The sequence below is a fragment of the Trichophyton rubrum genome, assembly GCF_000151425.1.
Source record: "Trichophyton rubrum CBS 118892 genomic scaffold supercont2.1, whole genome shotgun sequence".
Lineage (NCBI taxonomy): Eukaryota > Fungi > Ascomycota > Eurotiomycetes > Onygenales > Arthrodermataceae > Trichophyton > Trichophyton rubrum.
Genome location: NW_003456428.1, coordinates 1950118 through 1970310, shown reverse-complemented (window position 1 = coordinate 1970310; position 20193 = coordinate 1950118). Strand labels below are relative to the sequence as shown.

Here is a 20193-nt window from a genome sequence, read left to right as displayed (position 1 = left end):
TTTGACAATGGGCCATATATATGTAGCTGTGCTTTCGAGCTATTCTTACAACAGAAGTCAAATTATAAAATGGTAGACAGGCCGACCTTTCAAAGAGAGATTTATAAATAGCATGACAGATATCGGGTATATAATATACTTCAAATCACGGCCATGAACGAACCCTAAAGTCAGAGGTGCGGAACCTTTGCGCTCGCTAGTATCAGGTTTAGGATGCTGACGATACCTTCACCAAGAATAAGACCCGACGCTAGAATAACTATCGTTGATGAAGTTGAATCTTCGTCGTTATCTAGCGGCTTGTGTGCCTCCTGTTCTTCACCATCTGGTGAACTGGCGCTTTGTGCTTTGGATAGAGCAAGACGATCTCGCATAATTATGGAACGATATTGCCAAATAAGAGCAATTATACCTCCAATTGCTCTGGCTAAGGTGAATGAAGGAACATTGTACATCCCAACGGCAACAGCAATGCCACCGGGCACCCAAGCACGCCAAGGGGCAAATACCGGGCCTTTACTACCGGCGGGGCCGGAGACTGTTCCGACAATTCTCAGGATGGTGGTAATGGTGAATATTATGCAGGCAATACCGGCGGCTGGCCATGCCATTTCTGGAAGACCTTGGCCGGTCACAAGTCGCGCAGTAAATATCCAAACATATCCAGTCGGGACCTCGAACATAGGTCCGGGAACTGGGTAGACGTTGACGTAGAGCTTATACACGCCAACTGAGATGATAGCACCAACGACACTTCCAATGGCCTGGCCATAGAACTGCGCCTTGGGGCTGGCGCCGAGGAGGTGGCCTGTCTTCAGATCCTGCATCATGTCGCCTGCCTGCAGAGCTCCAGACTCAGACACAGCACCCGCAAGGAGATTAGCAACTATTGCACTGCGGCATGTATGGTGGCTCGCGGGAGTGGCTACAGCAAAAATAAGCTGAGTGAGTTTGCTGATGCCAGATACAGGGTTGAGGTCAGTTTCTCCCAAGGCGCGGACACCCATTATGGAGAGAAGAAGAGCGAGGAGTGTAGCCGCAATTGAAAGAAAAGGAGATATTATGTCACCAAACGCTATGCGCATGCATACGACGTTTAGAATTAGCGCAAGGGGAAGCAGTATCGCGATTGTACGGTTAGATATAAGTTCGGATGGGGGAGCATCGTAGTCTTCCCCCTTTGGGTCACGGCCTTCTCGCGCATGTATGGCAGTGTAGCCAGGGCTGGACGGAGTGCTTCTGCTAAACAGACCTGTCCAGAACTGTTTTCGTCTGATCTCATACTGAAGACGCACGACAAATCCAGGGCCTTGATTGACGAGTGGTCGAATTGCCAACCAGGCCAAATTGATGATTGAATCAGCAAGCATAATTGCCAGGGAGACCCAAACTATCCAACCTTTGCTGCCAGTCTCCCAGCTATTTACCGGGCCTGGCGCCCAGCCATTATGCTTTGCTAGAGGGGAGAGTATAGCCCATCCGATTACGGCACCGAGCAGCATATGAAGAGATGTGGAAGGTCCCATAATGATGCCCTGCCCGATGTACGCAGGTGATGGATTCAAGGTCCATAACCATTGATTTGCCAGGGGAAGTCCGAATACCGGCAGATTACGGAGCACCGGCGCAAAATACGACAGAAGGGTCTAAGCCCGAAACTTGGTCAGTAACAAAAAGGCAACGATAGGTGCTAGAAAGAGCTTACATAGATGGCAGATACACCGAATGCAAGAAGCAGCATTCTAATTTTAGCCTTCCATTCATGTTTTCTTCTTCTGTCTGCTTCTAGATGCTCCAGGGTGACACCTGCAATGTCGTTGGATGCCAATAGCCGCTCAGTCTCTGCCGGACTGTCAGTGGAGTGGTTCAGCCTCCTTGTAGTCCCTTTGCCCTTATCAACCGGTTTGGTTGCGCCATGTAACACATTTATCATGAGAGCCGTCGCTGTACCACTGGGGAACTTGAGCTTTTCCCGCACTATAACCTCCTTTCTTAGAGGCACCGCGAAGATGACGCCAAACAGACAAACGCCCAAGCTCCAGACAATCAGCTTCCATGATGCCAGCTTCAAGGGCCCGCCTTCGCCGTCACCACCATCACTCCCGTCCATAGGGCCGTCAGGTCCTGGCCGGAGCAGATACTCCAGGGCCGGAATGACGCCCACGAAGCCGCATCCCAGGGGCATCGTCCCTACGGCGCCGGCCACCGTCTGTATCAGAACATTCTCGACCGGCGTAAACGGGAACGAAAGATGGCGGGAGAGTGACCTGAAGACGGCAAACCCGATCAGTGACGAGGGCATCGTCATGACACTGATCCATCCTGTCTGCAGCCCAAAATAGGTGTTTGAGAAGGTTATCAGCGCCCCAATGGCGAGACCAACGAGCAATGACCGCGGCGTGAAGCTCTGGGCATACGTCGTGGGCGGGGCATCGTCTTCTTCGACCTGTGTTTCCAGCGTTTCCAGCGTATCCTCGTCCCTGCGAGTGCTGTTACCGCCGGCCTCCATGGTGCTGGGTCTCTTGTTCAGCCGGATAGGGGCCGCAGAGCCGGGAGGGCCTTAAGCAGTGTATCGTGTGGCAGAACAACGGTCTTTATCGAGACCGTACAATGTGAGGCGGTAGGAAAGGAGACTTAAGGGATGCCATTCTACATCCTGCTCGTAATATGCATATATATACAAAGCTAGTGAGTCAGGCTGCTTTCCCTCGGCTGAGAGGATGGCTTTTTCTCTCGCAGTCGTCGATCCCAAAAGGCATAAGAAGACCCAAAAATGAAGCCATCGCAGGCTGACTAATTAACTAGTTAATTCCGACGATTTGCCGGCGCCTTTTTGACGTAATTGAGAGCGCAGGCATCCTACCAATAAGAGAGGATGATAAGGTGCTTGTCATGCATGGAATCAGCGCATTAATAATTAGAGCATTAGCCTGTTGACCTGTCAGCGGCGTGGGTTGACGTCCAACTAGCAACGAGTTAACTAGCAAGTAAGAAAGTAAGGAGATGTTGACTGCAGCGAATGCTTGCTGGGATATCAAGAAGGATCAAAGACGCATGTTGTACATATTGCTGATTGATAACTAGATCGTAAATAACCACACCCTCCCCCTCCAAAAAAGCAGAAATAACACACGATACTCCACGCCGAAAAATGAGATATACCCATATGCATCCAAAAAGAAATATATCAGTAATCGATTGCGGTAACACAAGAGAAAGAATGGGAGAAGGGGGAGGTCAGAAACCAAAGGAATCAAGCAAAGAGCTTGACTCCGGCTCTTGGAATTGGGTGGGATTTTTTGCCGGCTGAGATCCATCCTTGTTAGCTTCAGCTTTTCTGGCGTCGTCTTTCTTGTCATGAGTGATATGCATATCGGCAACAACGAGGCTCCCTCTTCGCTTGAGAATCTTTCGTGGATCTCGTGAATCTTCCATGAAGCTGATTGACAGCCTGTCAGAGACAGTATCCGTAGGATGAGACGGTGTGAGGAACTCCCACTCTCGTACTAAGTTGAGAGCAAGGAGGTCACAGCCCATGCGGTCATATAGTCGTGCATTGCGCAGAACAAACTCCCATTCCTCTCGAGGGCCAATCCTGGATGCACCCTTCAGAGTTTGAAGGGTCTTTTCGCGCAACTGTTGATACAAAACGACTAATGCCGGGTCATTGGACAAGTACGATTTTGCTTGTAAAGCCACTTGGCCAGGGCTCGCCGGTGAACCAGGAGTGGGCGGAAGTAGGCCTTCTATCGGTGTCTATACAGGTGGATATGTTAGTATAGATAGCACAATGGGAAGTGAAATACGAAAAAAAGACTTACGACTAAAGCCCGAACGGCCATATCACGCCTGTTGAGCATCCAAAAAGCCCAAGTGGCCATCCATCGATTGCCCTCCGTGGCAGCCGTAATGAGTACCCGCTCTTCCAAGATTTCTTTCAAAACCGGTCCATCATCACCTTCATAAGCGCGAGCGATGGTGATTGCAAGTTGAATGTCTCTAAGCTGATTGATGCAGACGTTTACCGCATCACGTAGATGATCTGCTAGCAAAAAGAAGGCAGCAGCGTACTCTAGTTTTATATATTAGCATTTCTCCGTTCCATTTTAAGGAGCAGAGGCTAAGACTTACCAAATCTTCTCTTTCCGAGTAACGCAAAAGCGTTCTTCAATGCGGCGGTCTGCCAACGTTCTTCCTGAAAATTATTTGACAAAAATCGGTGCGTGTTTGGCTGTTCCCTGTGCCAGGTTGCCATTCTCCAGAGGCCTTGCAACACTTTCTTTTTCTTAAGGGCAAGATAGAAAATGCTGCAATCGATAGGGTTCTTGTCGTCAGACTTGGTATATTCATTTCGAGCGATAACTTCTAGGAGAGAACGCTAGTTATACTCAATTAGTAACCGATAAAGCATGATATGAGAGGTCAGAGATATCATACCAGAGCGTTTATATCAGTAATCCACATGAAAATTCCACTTTCTCTAGCATTCTCCCAAAGCATCTTGCCATGGAACTGTCTCCCAACGAGATCTGTAAGGATTTCATGGCTATCACTGTGAAATGCCCAGACGATCTCTCGCCAAGAGACCATATACTCTTCAAGGAAACCTTGACTCTTCCTGAGCATATATTGCCGGAAGAAGAGAATATATCTCGCAGCATTCACGTCCATTGAACGCCGATGCTTTTCTACAGTAGTAACGCATTCAACGATATCAACGAGACGGAACTGTTCCTTAGACGATAATTGTGGAAGAGTTATCTTCTTCAGGTATTCGTTGAGTGATGTAGCAATACTCTCATCAAGAACACGAGGTTCATGATCCAGGGTAAAGTTTGCATAGGCAGAATTCATCTCCTTATATGTTATCTGTTGTATTGGCTTCGTCAAAAATGTTAGTTCTATTGGAATGTGAACGTTTAAGAGGGAAGCCCACTTACAGAGACCTCATTATATATATCTTCCAGCGGAATATCTAGAAAACCATCAACTTCATCACCATCGGTAACGAACTTCAATTTCCTATGTAGCTTTGTCAATATCAAGTGAACCAGGCTTATTTTGCCGCTCAGGATGCATTGGGCTAGAAACTGCGGATGGAAAACCGGAAGAGGGCCATTTAGCCTGCTAACAGCATCGAATAGGTCGAAATGAGTATCATCATGGTAAGGTAAACGCAGGTTGGTAACCCATCTGTTGCTTGCTTCGATGTATTTATCATACACGAAGAGTTGGTTACCGGTACCAACAACTAGGTTTCCATTACCGAGCCAACACGAATCTCCGATAGGGTGCGGTGTGTGACGTCCGACCTTGATCTCTCGAATTTGTGCCCACGAAGGACCAGCATCAAGGTAATCGTATCTTAATTGTGAGAGGAGGATGACTTTATGTGGAAAACCGACAGCCAAAATCGACTGGATGTCAGGGGTTGAGGTCCAGTCCAAATCCTGGATGATATCATGCTCTTCAAATCTTTCTTCCAACTCCAACTGAGCACTGTTTGTGTCCCATATAGTTAAACGTGTTCGATTTTGGTCTACAAGCGCAGCCTTTCGGACTGAGCCAGCACTAGCCAGGGAAGGGTTTGGAATCCCCGTCTCAACAGTGGCAGTCAGTAGCCAATCAACCCTGCCCTTTGATTTATCGACTTTAGCTGTCCATGTTTTGATGGTCCCATTATGAGAGTAAGACAGAGCGATATCAGTGGCAAACAAATCCAAAGAATGAGATGCTTGGAGTTTCGATCCAGCTGGATCAACGGGGAGAATGTAAGCAACTTCCTCATCCGATCCAAGACTGAACGTTGAGAACTCTCGCAAAACCGGGGTATCATGCTTTTTTGACTGCCCTCGAGGTGTATTGCCGGCAGGAAGGGTAACTTCCCAGGCTACGCCTGTCATATCAGCCCCTATTGCGGCAATGTAGGAAGTACAAGATTCAGATGTTGGTATAAGCAAAACACATAGAGGTTTACTGCTGAGGTGCAAATCACTTTTCGCAATCATCTGAGCTTCGAATGAGCGAATATCCCACATGGATATCCCGTTATGGTGGAGATTGACCAGGAAATTTCCATCCTCCAACAAACAGGTTCGATGAATATGCATATCACAGTTGAGAGCACTTTGTTGGACCAGTACGGAGCCAGTGCTGGTATTTGACCTTTGACGCCATATCACGGCATTATTGTCATTTGTTCGGGAGCTTAGAACCTTCCCACTAGGCGTGCGCACTATCTTTTTCACTGATTCAGTATGTCCAGACCAGGTGGCCTGAGACACTAGCCGGTGTTTTCGAGGTGTAGGGTCGAATAGAATATCGACCCGTGAGTCAAACCATTCAATCCGTCCATCGTAGTAATGGGTAATGACGGTAAAGGATGCATCGGAAACACCTCCAGCAAAAGAATAGAATTGGGCGTAGTTGCCTGTCTGATGGTTACCTAGAGCAGTAGAAAGATCCAATCCTTCAACGTGAGCTATGTTGAAGATATTAGCTTCAGCATGTGCTTTACAGCCAGCATTCTCTAGTCCCCATACACACATATGGCCGTTCTCGTCAAGAATGACACAAACCTCCGGACTCTTAGTGGCTGCCTCAATAAGGTGGTCGAGAGCAAACTTATCCTTTTCCGTTGCAGGCCCGAGCTGCACTGCACGTTCAGTGGCAAGAGAGAAATCACGACTATCAACAATGAATCCATATCTATTGCTGGCATTGGGTGATTTAGGGGGGTATCGCGGTTGAATTGAAGCTTCCATATCAATCACATTCCAGAGTTGAAGTGCCTGTAAAGCATGACGATCCATTGGCGCCCATATTCGTATCTTGTTGTCGGAGCATATCGTGTAAAGGACATTGTCTATTGTCTGCTCGACATGATGCGGTCGGCGCCAATGTATTCCTGTCACAGTACTTGGATGCCGAAGGTACGTCACGTCGAACCGAGCTTCGTCAGCGCCGAAGGAAAGTCGCCTCCATACCTTCACAAACCGGTCGTAATCCCCTGTGGAAGCAATAAGCCCTGCATCATGTGAGAACTGCGCAATCTTGGCCCGGTTTGCCAGTTTGTTTGTCCATATAGCATGTGGAGCGTCGTCGTCAATGTGCCAAAGAACAAGTCTCTTGCTGCCTGCTAGGAGCTCCCCGGAACCGCCCCATGATAGCGTTCTGACCTCTCCATCTCCGTCATTGTCATCCTCGTCACTAGAATCGGCATCTTCACGCTGAATTGTGTGATGTAGCTTCCACTATAGCGCCATTAACAAGTGTTATTTCACTGCAGCAAAGTGGCTAGGCTGCTATCGTACCTCGACGTTGTTGCGGATTTTTGACGGGTTGTACACAAGTATTGTCCGTCCTCCGCATACAGCAATCCTCCCAGAAGCTCCATCTATATTGACAGCGGAAAGCCATTCGACATCATCGAGGTAGATAGTTTGTAGTACTTTTTGCGGTCCTCCGAGTATGATGACTGCATTGCCGGATATGTACGCCTAGTGACAGGCGACAAAAGGTCAGTTTAACCAGTCTGCTTCAAGCTCCAGCGGACATCGGATAGAAGAAGTATTTCGAGTTATTTTCCAGGGACGTTGTATCACTTACAATGACGCGGATGCCCTCCCACAGAGCTGTGCTGACAGCTTGTAGCTTCGGCGCTGGTCGGCCTGGGAGTACGGTGCGCATCGCAAAGTCGTCAGGGAAGTTACGCCTAGCCCGAGGCCGTGCTATACCATTGCAGATAATGACAGGATCCCGCAGTTGCACATGAAGTGGGAGGATATCTAGATAAAGCCCTTGGGTACAGTCACAGCGTGGCCATCTGGTGCTGTCTGCTCGTCGTCTGTCGTATAGGAAGGTGTGGTGTTGTTGGCTTTGGTGAAACTATGACGTGAACTTGCGCGTGATGGGCTTTTGCCTCAAATTTGAGGGTCACGCCAATCAAACCAGCCAAGTTGATATCCATGACAGAGGAAGAAGTGAGCTGTTCCGTGCCAGTTGATGCTGATCTCTGCTCTACCTTGTAGAAGGGCTACCTCTTATTAGTTACGAATTTGACGGAAATCTCAGATATCTTTCAACTTTTGATCATTATTCAATAGTTATGAATCAGCACTATTACTACAAGACTCCCACTCCCAGGTCCAAACACCTATACACACAGTACTTTTTTGATAACCGACTTATACCCTTGCTCAGCCGGCCTGATACAAAGCTGGACCAGCAACAATGTGCGGGTTAATCATCGACAGGTTGAACGATGTATATGGCGTGTCTGAGTCCGTGACCGCGATGAACATTGTCCCGTTGATGGCTGGATCACCCTGGAAGGTCTCCATATTCGGCTGCACGGTAGTGCCAGAGCTGTTCCCTTGCATTTTCAGGGAAGAATACGTGACGTTGAGCTGAGAGACCCAGACGACAAATCTGGGAGCTTTGGCTTGAGAGGAGGTGATATAGCTGTTATTTGGACCGACAGCCTTCCCAGGACTATCCCAGGAGAGATTGACGACTCGACCTGGATAGGATAGAGGGTTTGTACGGTTTTGGGCGATTGCTGGGGCACAGTCGGCAGACGAATCTGTTGCGTTGAGACAGGCCTGAGAGGAGGTGAGATTTGAGCTACGCAATGTGTTCATACCAGGACTCAAAGTCTCATTCATTCCCGCCGAGCCGTTGATGCGTGCTGGGTTAGGTTGGTTGATTATGCGCAGAGCCGGGAAGTTTTGCCAGGCAAGTCTGGTCTGGTCCGGCGGGCACGAGCTAATATAAGGGGCGAGTAAGGTCCAAGCCCATGACTGTGGGATACCAACTTCAAACCAGACGGGCATAGGGAACATGCCGTTGAACTGACGGAATATCATCTGCTGCCTGGCCTCGGTGGTGATGGACTGGAGGAGAAGCGTGGCTGCTTCTCCTGAGTTGAGATGACCTAGGAATCCATACACGCCCGATTCACCAAACCGAGTGAGCTTCTGGCAAAAATCCACAAACTCACGGACATTGGTGAAAGGATAATTGTATGAGCACTGCATTGGAGCCTCAGCGCCTAAAATATTGCTGAGCATGGTTGCATGGCCAATCTCCTGCTCGGCCATGAACTCGATCAGATACCTGTCCTCTGAGGTGAGGCCGGCGGCAGTAAACTCCTGCTCTGAGAAGTTTCGAAGGCCGTACCGGAAGAGATCCAGTTCGATCCATTCCTGATACAATGCCAGAGCCTAGATCATTGTTAGCAATGGCAGCCGATTCATCAATGGAAGGCTCATACAGTTACATACCAGCGATTCATAGTCGAAGTCACTCTTCACATTATACACTGGTTGAGTTCCGTTTGTCCCTCGGCCTCCGGCAGGGACGTATGGAGCAGGCTGGGGATCGTGAAGCTCTCCATCACTTGGGTACGTGGTAGCTGTTGCCGCAGGAGGTCCCGCAGGTATCTCCGTACCTAAAACAGTATTCGTCAAGGCTCCCGAGGTCATTGGTGTTCCGCTGTATGGGCCATGGCTGGCCGCAGACTGGTGGCTTCGGGTCGGAGGTGCGGCAGCTGTCGTAGGCGAGCTACTCTGAGCAGCTGCATGGAGGATGCAGCCGCTTGCTAGCCATATCAAAACGTAGGTGAAGTCAATGAATGGCCTCATTTTCCCCTATTGGATTCTTGTTGCTACTAAGACAATTGGATATATATTCGAGACACAGCCGCTCTACAATTGAAAAAAATTGCCCAGTTTCTTGCCCGAGTAGACTACAAATTATTCTACCCTTTCCAGCCCTTTTATTGTGGGAGACATAGAACTCTCAAACTGTAATGTGTTGGTAATGCACTGTTTGAACCAGATGGAAGCTTTAGTTGCGTCATCACGACGCTCTCTACCATTGCATTGCCAGCCGAAGCATGGAAGTTTAGTAATACCTTTTTTTCTGAAAGGGTTTGTGTAATAGAACGAAGGGAAAGCAGCTGGTATCGTCTTTCCGATTGAGTTTTTTGGACTGCGACAGCGCATTGTAGAGAGTAGGTTTGATTGTCATGCTAATATTGAAAATCAGGTAACAGATCTAGCAGTAAAGATAAGAGGGAGAAAATAATATCAATCACAAGAGGCTTCAGGTGTCGTTCTGTGACTGGACCCAGGTTAGTCGGGTCAAAAATGGTCTTCAGAAATGTCCTTGAAGATACATGGTAATTTGCTGTTCGTTTGGTTGGTCAGGCAGGTCGACTAATAAGAGGCAAATATTGGCTTTTTGCCGTCTGTCTTCCTCTTTACGCCTCTCCCATATTCATTCTAACCGCTTCTTCCACCTTCCACGGGGCATCGGGACCCTACTGTCCTCCTCGTAGGGCCAAAACCAGATGTAGTGTCGCTCCTCCCTCAAGGTTGTACTCTGATGCAGCCTTATCATCGGCCCTATTGATCAAACAGTTAGCACAACGTGAAGTTCAAAGCACTGCAGGAAGTATTTACATCTGCTTCCCACCAAAAATCAACCGTTGCTGTACTGGAGGAATGCCAACCTTCTCCTCCACACGCTCCTTGATGCGGGATACCTAGGCAAACAAAAAGCTGTTAGTCCAGTTGCTTCAACCGCAGAACAAATTAATACACACGTACCTTGTAGTCAGGCTCAATATCCAGCTCGATTTCCTTGCCTGTGAGAGTTCTTACTCTATCAAAGGACAGGTTAGCTGGCGAGCGAGGGGAGCGCATAAACGTACGAGGGGCAGACGCACTTGATCAGCATGGTGAAGGTGGCGTATGGAGTAAAAAAGAAGGCTACAAAAAAGGGACTAGGCGGTACAAGAGAAGATCTCTGGGTCCGATGAGCTGCAGACAGAGACACCAGTTGATATATTCCTTTATTCGCTTCTTCTGCTTCGCCTTTTCATCTTCCGACGTGTAAACATACAAAAAGGCGACTTCGAGAAGACGCCGCGCCAAGACACGATAACGCTTATCATCACGTGAACAGCAACATTGCACAGGCGTGCAGACAGGGGCGCCGGGCGACGACGGCGACGAAGAGGAAGACAAGTGAATGCATAGAAGGCGATTCTGGATGGATGACTATATACAATATGATACGAGTAGAATAGAAAAAGACTACATGGGGAAATTTGGGGCTAGCAACGGTGATATCAATAATGCCGTCAATAGGTACATAGATAGTCAATAGCACAAATATATACATTCTCTCTACCATACAGCATATAAAGCACAATCCCCTTCGTCTATCTGTCTTCCTGTCCGTCTGCTATGTCCTCCTATCTACTCCGTACTCCGTACAACTTAGCGTTGGCCATGTTGCTGCCGTGCGGATGTTTTGTTATCTTGCTTACGTAAACTCGGCTAGCTTCTTGGCTCCAAACGTAAGCGAGCGTGAAATTCACAACACACAAAAGTCGCTTCGACTTCGACTTCGATATCAGACTCAGCGTCCAGCGACCAGCGACACCACTTCCACAGTCTGTGATCCGGCATAAATCAGTCACCATGGTAAGGAGATGACACTTTTTTCTGCCTTTGCCGTGCTGCTTTCGTACCAGAGTGTGGGAGGACCCATCCAACGAGCAATCGAGACACCGACCACCAGCAATCGCATCGCAGAGCCATTCGACAAAATTGAATGATTCAGCTCCAACGACGGGTTTTCTGGAGATAATGTCAAAATGGGATATTTGCGGATATTTCTATCTGCAAGTGACGAATATGGATGTGCGATAATGCGGACAGATAATTTTCGAAATTGAAGACAGCAAGAACTTCTTTTTAATCGGCAGTAGTTTTTCCACAGCGGACAGCGAATCTATCTGAGTTCAGACGCCTAAAAGACGCCGGAGACCCCGTACTTGCTCGAGAGACTGGATGGGTGCTCTTGCATTCTGTGGAAGAACAATGCACACGCGCAACGAACTGATACCGGGCATACAACTAACCCTTTTGACTTAATTAGGTCAACATTCCAAAAACCCGCCGGACCTACTGCAAGGGCAAGGACTGCAAGAAGCACACCCAGCACAGAGTCACCCAATACAAGGCAGGCAAGGTCAGCAGCTCCGTGCTCACCCATATATGACACTCTTCCACCGCACGAACAAGAATTCTGAACAATTTTTTCCAAACCACAGGCCTCGCTATTCGCCCAGGGTAAGCGTCGTTACGATCGCAAGCAGAGCGGTTATGGTGGTCAGACCAAGCCCGTCTTCAGAAAGAAGGCCAAGACCACCAAGAAGGTCGTCCTCCGAATGGAATGCACAGTCTGCAAGACTAAGGCACAGCTCGCCCTGAAGCGATGCAAGCACTTCGAGCTTGGGTACGTTCCCGGTTTCCGTGCTCATAGATATTCACTAGAGTCTATGCTAATTCGTCCTCTCAACTCAACAGTGGTGACAAGAAGACCAAGGGTGCTGCTCTTGTTTTCTAAACGACAAAAAGAAATAAAATCTAAAACGAATGAAATACCTTCAACCACCTCTCTATCTCTCGATGGCATTCTTCACATCTTTTTTTTTTTTCATCGCCCAGTGTGATGTCGTTCTTCCCTTAAAGACACCCCAATACCACCTTTCCAATACCTTAAACCAGTCGTCCTTCATCTATACACTTCTTTTGGAATGGGAAATATGGGGTGGGAGACTCGGAATGATAAAGAAATAATTAAATAACGATTTAATATTTCACTTTCCGTGTAGATTAGACGGCAGAAGCAAGAATGATGAATTGGTTCAAGGGAAAATGACACAATTCTAATGAAGCCTTTTTTTGGTTCATGCGCAAGTAAGATCATGATGGGCGATGCCAGTCACATAAAAATATATTACTATGCTACTTTTTGATACGCCTTTAAATTGTCATAAGTTATCCAAAACCTTCATTGCTGGGGATCACTGGTCATCATCGAATATGTTGCATCCAAATGATAACAAGCATATATAACATTGGCTGTTTTGCTTCAAATAGCTTCCCCAAAAAAAGGCCTAACCCAGAACTCCGTAAAAATTTGTTATCATTAAGAAGAACAAAAGACTATACTTGATGGATAAGGAAACCCCAGTTGTTCCATGGTATGCTGCTAGCAGTAACCCAATATTGGGCTTGGAGCTGGGACTGGATCGTTTCAGCATGGGTGTTGGCAAAGTCGAACGTCGGTTCTGAGACTGAGCCTCCATGAGTGAGAAGAGAGATAGGGGTATCTTGCGGCGAAGGGACAGTGGTAGACATGAGTTCGGATTGAGACGGCTGTTGTTGCTGCGGTATGGACAGGTGTTGAGGCTGGGGGGAGGCCATTTCACTGTTAATGGTTAGATTCGACGCATGAACCACATAAGAGGGGGCCAGTTATAACTTACAGCAGTTGGCTGAGAATTGGAATTCCCTTCTCGCATAGGCTACTCCTGCTTGAAAGCAAATGGAAGACCTGTAGGGCGTCTACTAGCAGGGCATGAATCTCATCATACTCTGCTTGGCTTTCAGGGTTCATCATGATCACAGTAAGCACAACTGCAGCGTGGAAAGCATGGAAACTAGCCAAACCGGCCGTATACCATTTATAGGGAATATACTGTGGTGACTCAGCAAGTGTCTTCTGGATAGATAGCAGACCCTTTGCAGCGTCCAGGCAGCGGTTACGAGAACTGTGAGTACGATCGTTGATATCTCCAGTGAGATAGCGGTTCAATGCCGGACGATGCAGCAGCAAACGCAGCTGATGGGAGTAGCCAAAGAGAATATTTATATGGGCAAAGTGCTGGCTGGGCAGTGGTTCGACGCTGGTATCAGAATGGTAGCGTGCGGACCAGAGCTCTTGTTGACTGGTTATATCATTGTCTAGCTTAGCTATGACAGCAGGGGATGCTTCCGAAGAAAAGATCTCGTTGCATATGGCCAAGGCAATATCGTAGAGACGGAACTTGAATAGGAGGTATGTCATCTGCGTAGGGCCGGTAGGATGGCGGAGCTGGTCCATCGTGAGGCCACTGTTCTTCATCAGGTCGAGATCGTTGGCGTCCAAAGGTAGACGAACATCTCGACTCAGACGCTGGCGGTCGAGGTTGCGGAAGGAAATCTTCTGTATCATATGCAACATGATCAGCCCAGCCCAACATCGTCGACGCTCTTCTGCCTCGATAAGGCTGAGGTTGAAGTTGTCCGGGTCGAGATGGCAGCCCATGGCAATGGCCACATGATGGGTCATCCCGATGAGCACCCAGGACGGCTGTGAGCTATGGGTGAGGGCATAGATAAGGAGGACCAGGGCTTGCAAGGTCTTCATAGAATGTCGAGACAGCACCTGGTCGGCAGCAAGACACTGCATGGCAGCAGACCGGTACTGCTCTGAGATGACCCTGATATTGGCGCTGGGAGTGGCCTCTCGCCCCAGGTCGGGGAGTAAGGGGTCATCGTCGCCCAGGCTGGTGACGCCGATGGCCAGGACGACGAAGAGCAGCGCCAGCCATGACAGAGACACCGAGCTTGGATCCTGCCTGAAGCGCTCATACTCTTCGGCAAAGGTAGGATCGTGCAATATGTGAAACAGCTATACAGATGGTGTAAGTCAGTCGAGATCTCCACAAGCCTAAGAATTTATGGGCGGGAGGGAACAAACTGGAGAAAACACCCGAAAGTACGTGTCCTTCAGGGCATCGCAGTATCTGCTGGGCGGCAGACGGGCCAGCAGCCGGTCTCTCGAGACCGGGTCATCGCAGCCAAAGGGGAACCCGCTGGGCTTCTCCTCGTTGACGCTGTTTACCTGGTTGCGGTACTCGCTGGCCGAGATTTGAGCGAGATGGAAGTCCAACTTCGACGACTGCGGCTCGAACCGAACATGGCCCTGCGGCGAGATGGAGAGCGAGCCGACGTTCTGCAGCAGGCTCTGAGGGAGATCTGAGCTGCTGCTGCTGCTGCTGTTTTTGTTGTTATTGCTGTTGTTGCTGTTGCTGAAGCTCTTGTTGCTCCCACAGTCTGCCTCCGTGCCGGCAGAGGCGTTGGTCGTGGGCGGCGAGACGGGCTCGTCCTGGCCTGCCTGGCCGCCGCCGACGATGGCATGCGCCCCGACGTGCTTCTTGAGCAGGTCCTCGAGGTTGCGGATGCGCTGCAGCAGCTCCTGCTGGACTATCTTGGACGACTCTGCGGAGCCGGCATTCAGCTGGTTGCGCGACTGGCCCAGGAAGAAGCAGTCCGCCATCCCCAGCCCGCGGCGTATACAGGTGTCGCACGGCGGCCCATTGCGCGGACAGCGGATCTTACGCTTGCGGCAGGGCTCGCAACTGACTGGCAGCCGCTTGCTCGTGTGGGTTGTGCTGCTCATCGCGGAGGGCAGGCCGGTGATCGCGGAGGAGCAGGCAGAGAGACGGAGCGGCGAGGACGGCGGTTGCTGCCACTTCTTCTTCTTCTTCTTCTTCTTCTTCTTCTTCTTCTTCAAATGCTGCGTGTATCTCGCACCCTCTACGCCATCACAGAGACGCAAAACGACTGACAGGACGAGAGGGATTATGGGCACTGGGTGTCCGACGCCGCCCGTCGATTCTGGCTTTTTGCGTTTATATAGAGCGTATACATATTGCTTTTTGGCTGGCTGTTTTTTTTTCCCTGAGCACCTAGTTATATATCTATATAACTAAATAAGCCCGCCGATTATTAACCAGCGAGGGAAGAGGTACCTTGCCTTCGGGGTAATCAAAAAAGAAAAACGGCAGACGAATATCAAGCTGACCGGGCTTGTGGGAAAGACGAGGCGAGTCGCTGATACGCAGTGCGACGGCGACGTTACGGGTCGGCGGCCTGCGTGCATCATACGGCGTTATATCAGTAGAAGCATTGCGCCATACACCCTTGACTGAGCACTTGTCTTATGTGTTTGCCTGGGTATATCATGCGAGGATATATATCTTTGATACCCGCTGCGTCGACTGGAACCGTGGCATCGACGCCAGGAGAGACAAGGCTGTATATAAAAAGAGCCACCAGCAGCAAACCGTCCCCCTGTCCACGGGCCATGGTGATCACGGCCATTCAGGGTCGTCAGAGCGCCGAAGCTGCATGAAAGAGAGGCCGAGCCGCGGTGCTCCATGCCAGCAGCAGTCTTCCCGTAGTGTCCATCGGCATCGACTGGATGCGTCTGCCTCGGTGGACGGGCTACCATCGTTGCACTGCCTGCTGTTTCAGGGCTCGTCATCTGTCAGAACTCCCGGCCCTCACCTGAGGCAAATGATAAGGGGCAATCCACCATGCCCATCCTTGATATTATATTCATATGAAGTTCCATAATTGAACCCATATTCTTGTTGAAGATATCGCAAGTCGAGTTCGAAGAGTCATATATTCGATAAGCCGGGCCATATAGGTCATCAGAGGGCTTGAGAACAGGGAGATCAGGCTATATCTAATTAGTTGAATCGTGAGTAAAGGAACTAGGATACAGACTTACTACGGGATGACGCATGGACTAGAGAAGTGCTGCCGGATGAGTTGTCTTACGCATCGGCCTTCCAGTGTCTGCAATGGAAAAATATAGTAAAGATACAATTGAAACAGATTGAATCATCTTCCTACTGAGTAGTAATGCAGTAGAACATCATTTTGATGCTCTCAATTAAGCATTATTAGCCGAATTCCAGTTATATATATCATAAATAGTCCCAAACATATAATAGGTGGTAGATACCGAAGCTGGATATCAGTTTGTCCAGCCAGGTTTATATATAGAGAGCCAACCCATCCCAAGTCACAATCCCTAATCGTCAAGATACCGTGCTGCAATATGTCTATAGATATGGGCTCCTCTATCTGACATATTAACATACCCGAATCCTATCAATTTATTAAAAAGACGAAAAAAATAACATCCCAAAAGAAATTCCCAATATAATAGTATTTAGATACCCGTCGAGTCAAAGAAAAGCCCGGATCGATCTTGATACTCCATCTATATCTTCAGGAACATGCCAGTGGCCCACATCCTTCAGAACAACCGGAGGTTCGCAGTTGGGTATAGATGAAGCAATAGCACTGCAGGTAGCCGGCGGACTGACTTTATCTTCATCACCAGTGATGATCAAAGTCTGGCAAGTGAGCTTCTCGAGGTCTAGAGGTTTAGATTCGTTGGCCAGTGCAGTGCACGCCCTTGCATAGCCCTCTGGATCCTGGCTTAAAAGTGTAGACAGTGCTGCTGTGTAGACGGCTGGTTTCTTGCTTCTGGTAAGCGATGATGTGGCAGCCGTAGCAACGGTGTCTGCAAAAGCGGACATTCCTCTGCTTCTTACTACTGCAGCACGAGCGAGAGTTGCGTTCTGTCCTGCCGTGGGTAGAGGACATGGAGGAGGGCCGAGGAGGATGAGTTTATGGACCAGTCCCGGGTTTTTGGTGGTGAATAAAGTGGCTATGATGCTGCCCATTGACCATCCAACTAATATTGCGGGTAAGGCGCTTGATATTCCAGCTAATGAGAAGATATCCTCCACATCGTCTGCAAGGGAGGAGATAGTCATCGCCGACCGGGTGGATAGAGGCGATCGTCCGTGACCTTCGAGATCGAACTGGTGGATTGAGTATGTCTTTGCCAGTGCGAGAGAGGAAATCAGGGGATCATAGTATTCTGACCTCCCTCCAAGGCCGTGAACAAAAACGATCGGAGGCCCGGTTGGATTTCCCTGTTGCTTATAGTATAGCCGCTTGCCATGATGGCTGACCTCTGTCAACAAAGTATTATTCTCAACCATGGCTGCAAACTGCAAATTGGGCGAAACCCGTCAACCCCTTGATTTCTGATGTTGATTTGTTTATCTTCTCCCCAACAGAGAGGCATCTGGAAGTCTTTTATAGGGAAACAAAATAGCTCCTCCATTGCCAGAAATGCGGACTTCCGCTTCCATTATAGAGTGCCCCCTGAGATCGAGGCGCCGTCAATTAAGACTTGGGCTGGATGGGAGAAGAGCGGGCATCAAGGAGACGCAGTCCGTCTTTCGAGGTGACCACTCGGAAGGCCAGCTCTTCGGTGTAGACAACCACGGCAGCGGGAATGACCATGGGGATGGCAATCACTGGCATTGGCGGGTTCATCTTCCTGGCAGGTGTCCACCATCCCCCCACGAGGACCACGGACTTCCATGCGATCTCCATGCCAGAATATGATATCAGCAGCTGCAAGAAACACTTTCTTCAAGATATAGCCCGCTGATTGAACTGTTCTCCTGTCCTTCTAGAGTCTTTCTCCAGACCTCCGCCTTCTCCGTCATCTCCGCCAGCGTGCTGGTAGAGCGTCTTGCTGCCGGCAATCTTTCTCCAGCGGTATATTCTAGCTGTCCCTGGGACTGACGAAGGAGGAAGAAGCCGTCTCGCCTGCTTCATGGTCTTCGCTCGCCGAGTGAGCAAGGGCAGAGACGGGTAACTAAATGGAGAGCAGGACGGTCCTGTCCCTTTGCCGCTGTCTCGTATCCAACGGTCGAGAGAAGGTCCTGGACGGCGAACAATTGTAAATAACCGTACGGAGTAGTCTCTTCAAAAGCATTCTCAATGCCAGCCTGTCTGCGGATGGGTTTCATGCAGGAGTAGCGAGATCCCAGTCCTGCTCCGGTTCGCTGCCGGCCGTCAACTTATTGTCGACATGTTGGCGCTGCGGCGCCTCGACTGTCGGCTTTCCCTCTTTCTCATGGCTACTGCGAGGAGACCGTCATCTTCAGCATCCAGCATTGGTGAACCTGCTAGTTATCCCGTTTCTTCTCTGGCCGGCTTCAACGTTGTTTGTTGCTTGCCCGTCGTCGCCAACGTCAACGCCATCCCAGACAGGCAACTCAACTAGTTAGTTGGTTCACCCATTTGTTGGTCAAATCGGCCAAATATCCAAATATTGAACGGATGAAGCTATCAATCCACCGAAAGACGTCCAAACGACGGCACTTCCAGGGACAGAGAAAACCAAGAAGAAATGCGAATGAAAGGGCCCCAAGATGCGATTGAACGGCGAATGGTGGAACGTTTTATGTCGTAGCAGACCAGGCTCAGTTGCACAGACAGCCTGGCGGTCATGCTACGCCCAGCGCTGAGCCAGAGTCTGCTGAATACCATCTTCGGGCTGCTTTTACTTGTCAGTCTCAGCTCAAGAAGCTTCAAATCCGCCCGCCTGATCTTATTTTTACGAGGGAGCGAGTGGCCTGTCTCGGGCTGTTTGGTGGTGGCCTACGCTGACCCCTATACCTCTCGCATAGCGTTCACTACTGAAGGCGACAACCGGTCAACTGCCTAGTTAACTGCCAGCCAGCTGGCCATCACCATGGATGGCATCTTTGGCTGAATAGCATAAGTGGCATCGATGTGCTGAGCGTCCGTTGACGTTCGGCGAAAGGCATCAATCACCATGCGTGAGTTCTCTGCTACCCTGACGCACATACATAACTATATGCTAAAGATATCAGACTAGTTACGCTGCAGATGCTCCGTAGTTAGCACTGTTATAACAACCACTCGACGATGCAGAGTTCAGCTCGAAGTCAATCAAAAAGGCGTCTCTGTGTTTGCTGTGTGCGCCGTATTAATATTTTGGCCCCGGGGAAATAATAGAATTTGCCGGTTATTTCTATACATATCTCTTAACCCCCAGCGGGAAGAACTCGGCCGTTCCTCCAAGGGCATATCGTACCCATCCTCCTCACCGGATTGATAACTGAGTTCGAGTCCACAGTCACCTCGATTGGCCACCGATGCTGGCTTCTCCCGGTTCTTCGTGCTGCCGCGGCAGTTCTCCTCGCTACCAGGGCGGACGGCTCCCTCGCTACCTCGCTAGCTACTTGACCACCAGCTAGTTCGCGAGAGAGACGGGAAAAAGAGGCATAACTAACCAAGCTGCCCGCCACTCTAGGCTACATTAACCAGGCCCTGTGCGCAGTGAAAGCTCGAATGGCGTTTTTCTTTTGATTTCCCCCCAGTCGCTCACTCTGTGGCGCACCGCGACTGCAACCATGCAGAAAGCATAATAGTTCACTACAAAGGACTGTTGGATGTCGATCTGTCCACCTGCAGCGCCGTTGTATCGTTCGCGGAATCCAGGATGCTGAAGGCGGAACTCTCTTCCACTCTGCCTTTGAAGGAAGGCAGGCTGCCCGAAGACTTCAACCAGTTGTGTTCCCAACCGACAATCCACAGGAGAAAGCATAACTAGTTGTTTATATTTGGGAAAGGAGTCAGACAGAGTCTTCGTTCT

The 20193-nt window shown here is 49.4% G+C and overlaps 8 protein-coding genes across 9 annotated transcripts; 1 reads left to right on the top strand and 7 right to left on the bottom strand.

Moving 5' to 3' along the window:
• Window positions 1-170: 170 nt before the first annotated feature.
• Window positions 171-2509, bottom strand: TERG_00742 (uncharacterized protein; the record flags this gene model as incomplete). Its single annotated transcript, XM_003238707.1, has 2 exons — window positions 171-1646; window positions 1706-2509. The coding sequence occupies 2 exons, from the start codon at window positions 2507-2509 to the stop codon at window positions 171-173; spliced, it is 2280 nt and encodes a 759-aa protein (XP_003238755.1).
• Window positions 2510-4919: 2410 nt separating this feature from the next.
• On the bottom strand, window positions 4920-6812 carry TERG_00741 (uncharacterized protein; the record flags this gene model as incomplete). Its single annotated transcript, XM_003238706.2, has 1 exon — window positions 4920-6812. The coding sequence occupies one exon, from the start codon at window positions 6810-6812 to the stop codon at window positions 4920-4922; it is 1893 nt and encodes a 630-aa protein (XP_003238754.2).
• Window positions 6813-9224: 2412 nt separating this feature from the next.
• TERG_00740 (uncharacterized protein) lies at window positions 9225-9644 on the bottom strand (the record flags this gene model as incomplete). The annotated part of the gene is made up of 1 exon (XM_003238705.2): window positions 9225-9644. One exon carries the CDS (start codon window positions 9642-9644, stop codon window positions 9225-9227), a length of 420 nt encoding a protein of 139 aa, XP_003238753.2.
• Window positions 9645-10324: 680 nt separating this feature from the next.
• On the bottom strand, window positions 10325-10743 carry TERG_00739 (ubiquitin-like protein 1; the record flags this gene model as incomplete). Its single annotated transcript, XM_003238704.1, has 4 exons — window positions 10325-10409; window positions 10467-10549; window positions 10614-10668; window positions 10733-10743. The coding sequence occupies 4 exons, from the start codon at window positions 10741-10743 to the stop codon at window positions 10325-10327; spliced, it is 234 nt and encodes a 77-aa protein (XP_003238752.1).
• A 749-nt stretch (window positions 10744-11492) lies between these two features.
• On the top strand, window positions 11493-12529 carry TERG_00738 (the record flags this gene model as incomplete). 2 transcript variants are annotated; one of them, XM_003238703.1, is made up of 4 exons in its annotated part: window positions 11493-11495; window positions 11953-12045; window positions 12128-12312; window positions 12384-12423. In XM_003238703.1, the coding sequence occupies 4 exons, from the start codon at window positions 11493-11495 to the stop codon at window positions 12421-12423; spliced, it is 321 nt and encodes a 106-aa protein (XP_003238751.1). The 2 variants fall into 2 exon arrangements, with proteins under 2 accessions (XP_003238751.1, XP_047603608.1); XM_047747646.1 differs by having other exon boundaries at window positions 12128-12529.
• Window positions 12530-12760: 231 nt separating this feature from the next.
• On the bottom strand, window positions 12761-14666 carry TERG_00737 (uncharacterized protein). Its single transcript, XM_047747645.1, has 2 exons — window positions 13349-14666; window positions 12761-13290 (listed from the first exon to the last, which is right to left on the bottom strand). Exons 1-2 carry the CDS (start codon window positions 14311-14313, stop codon window positions 13026-13028), a joined length of 1230 nt encoding a protein of 409 aa, XP_047603607.1. The 5' UTR covers window positions 14314-14666; the 3' UTR covers window positions 12761-13025.
• Window positions 14667-16888: 2222 nt separating this feature from the next.
• On the bottom strand, window positions 16889-17716 carry TERG_00736 (uncharacterized protein; the record flags this gene model as incomplete). The annotated part of the gene is made up of 1 exon (XM_003238701.1): window positions 16889-17716. The coding sequence occupies one exon, from the start codon at window positions 17714-17716 to the stop codon at window positions 16889-16891; it is 828 nt and encodes a 275-aa protein (XP_003238749.1).
• A 187-nt stretch (window positions 17717-17903) lies between these two features.
• Window positions 17904-18344, bottom strand: TERG_00735 (uncharacterized protein; the record flags this gene model as incomplete). The annotated part of the gene is made up of 2 exons (XM_003238700.2): window positions 17904-18060; window positions 18181-18344. 2 exons carry the CDS (start codon window positions 18342-18344, stop codon window positions 17904-17906), a joined length of 321 nt encoding a protein of 106 aa, XP_003238748.2.
• Window positions 18345-20193: the final 1849 nt, after the last annotated feature.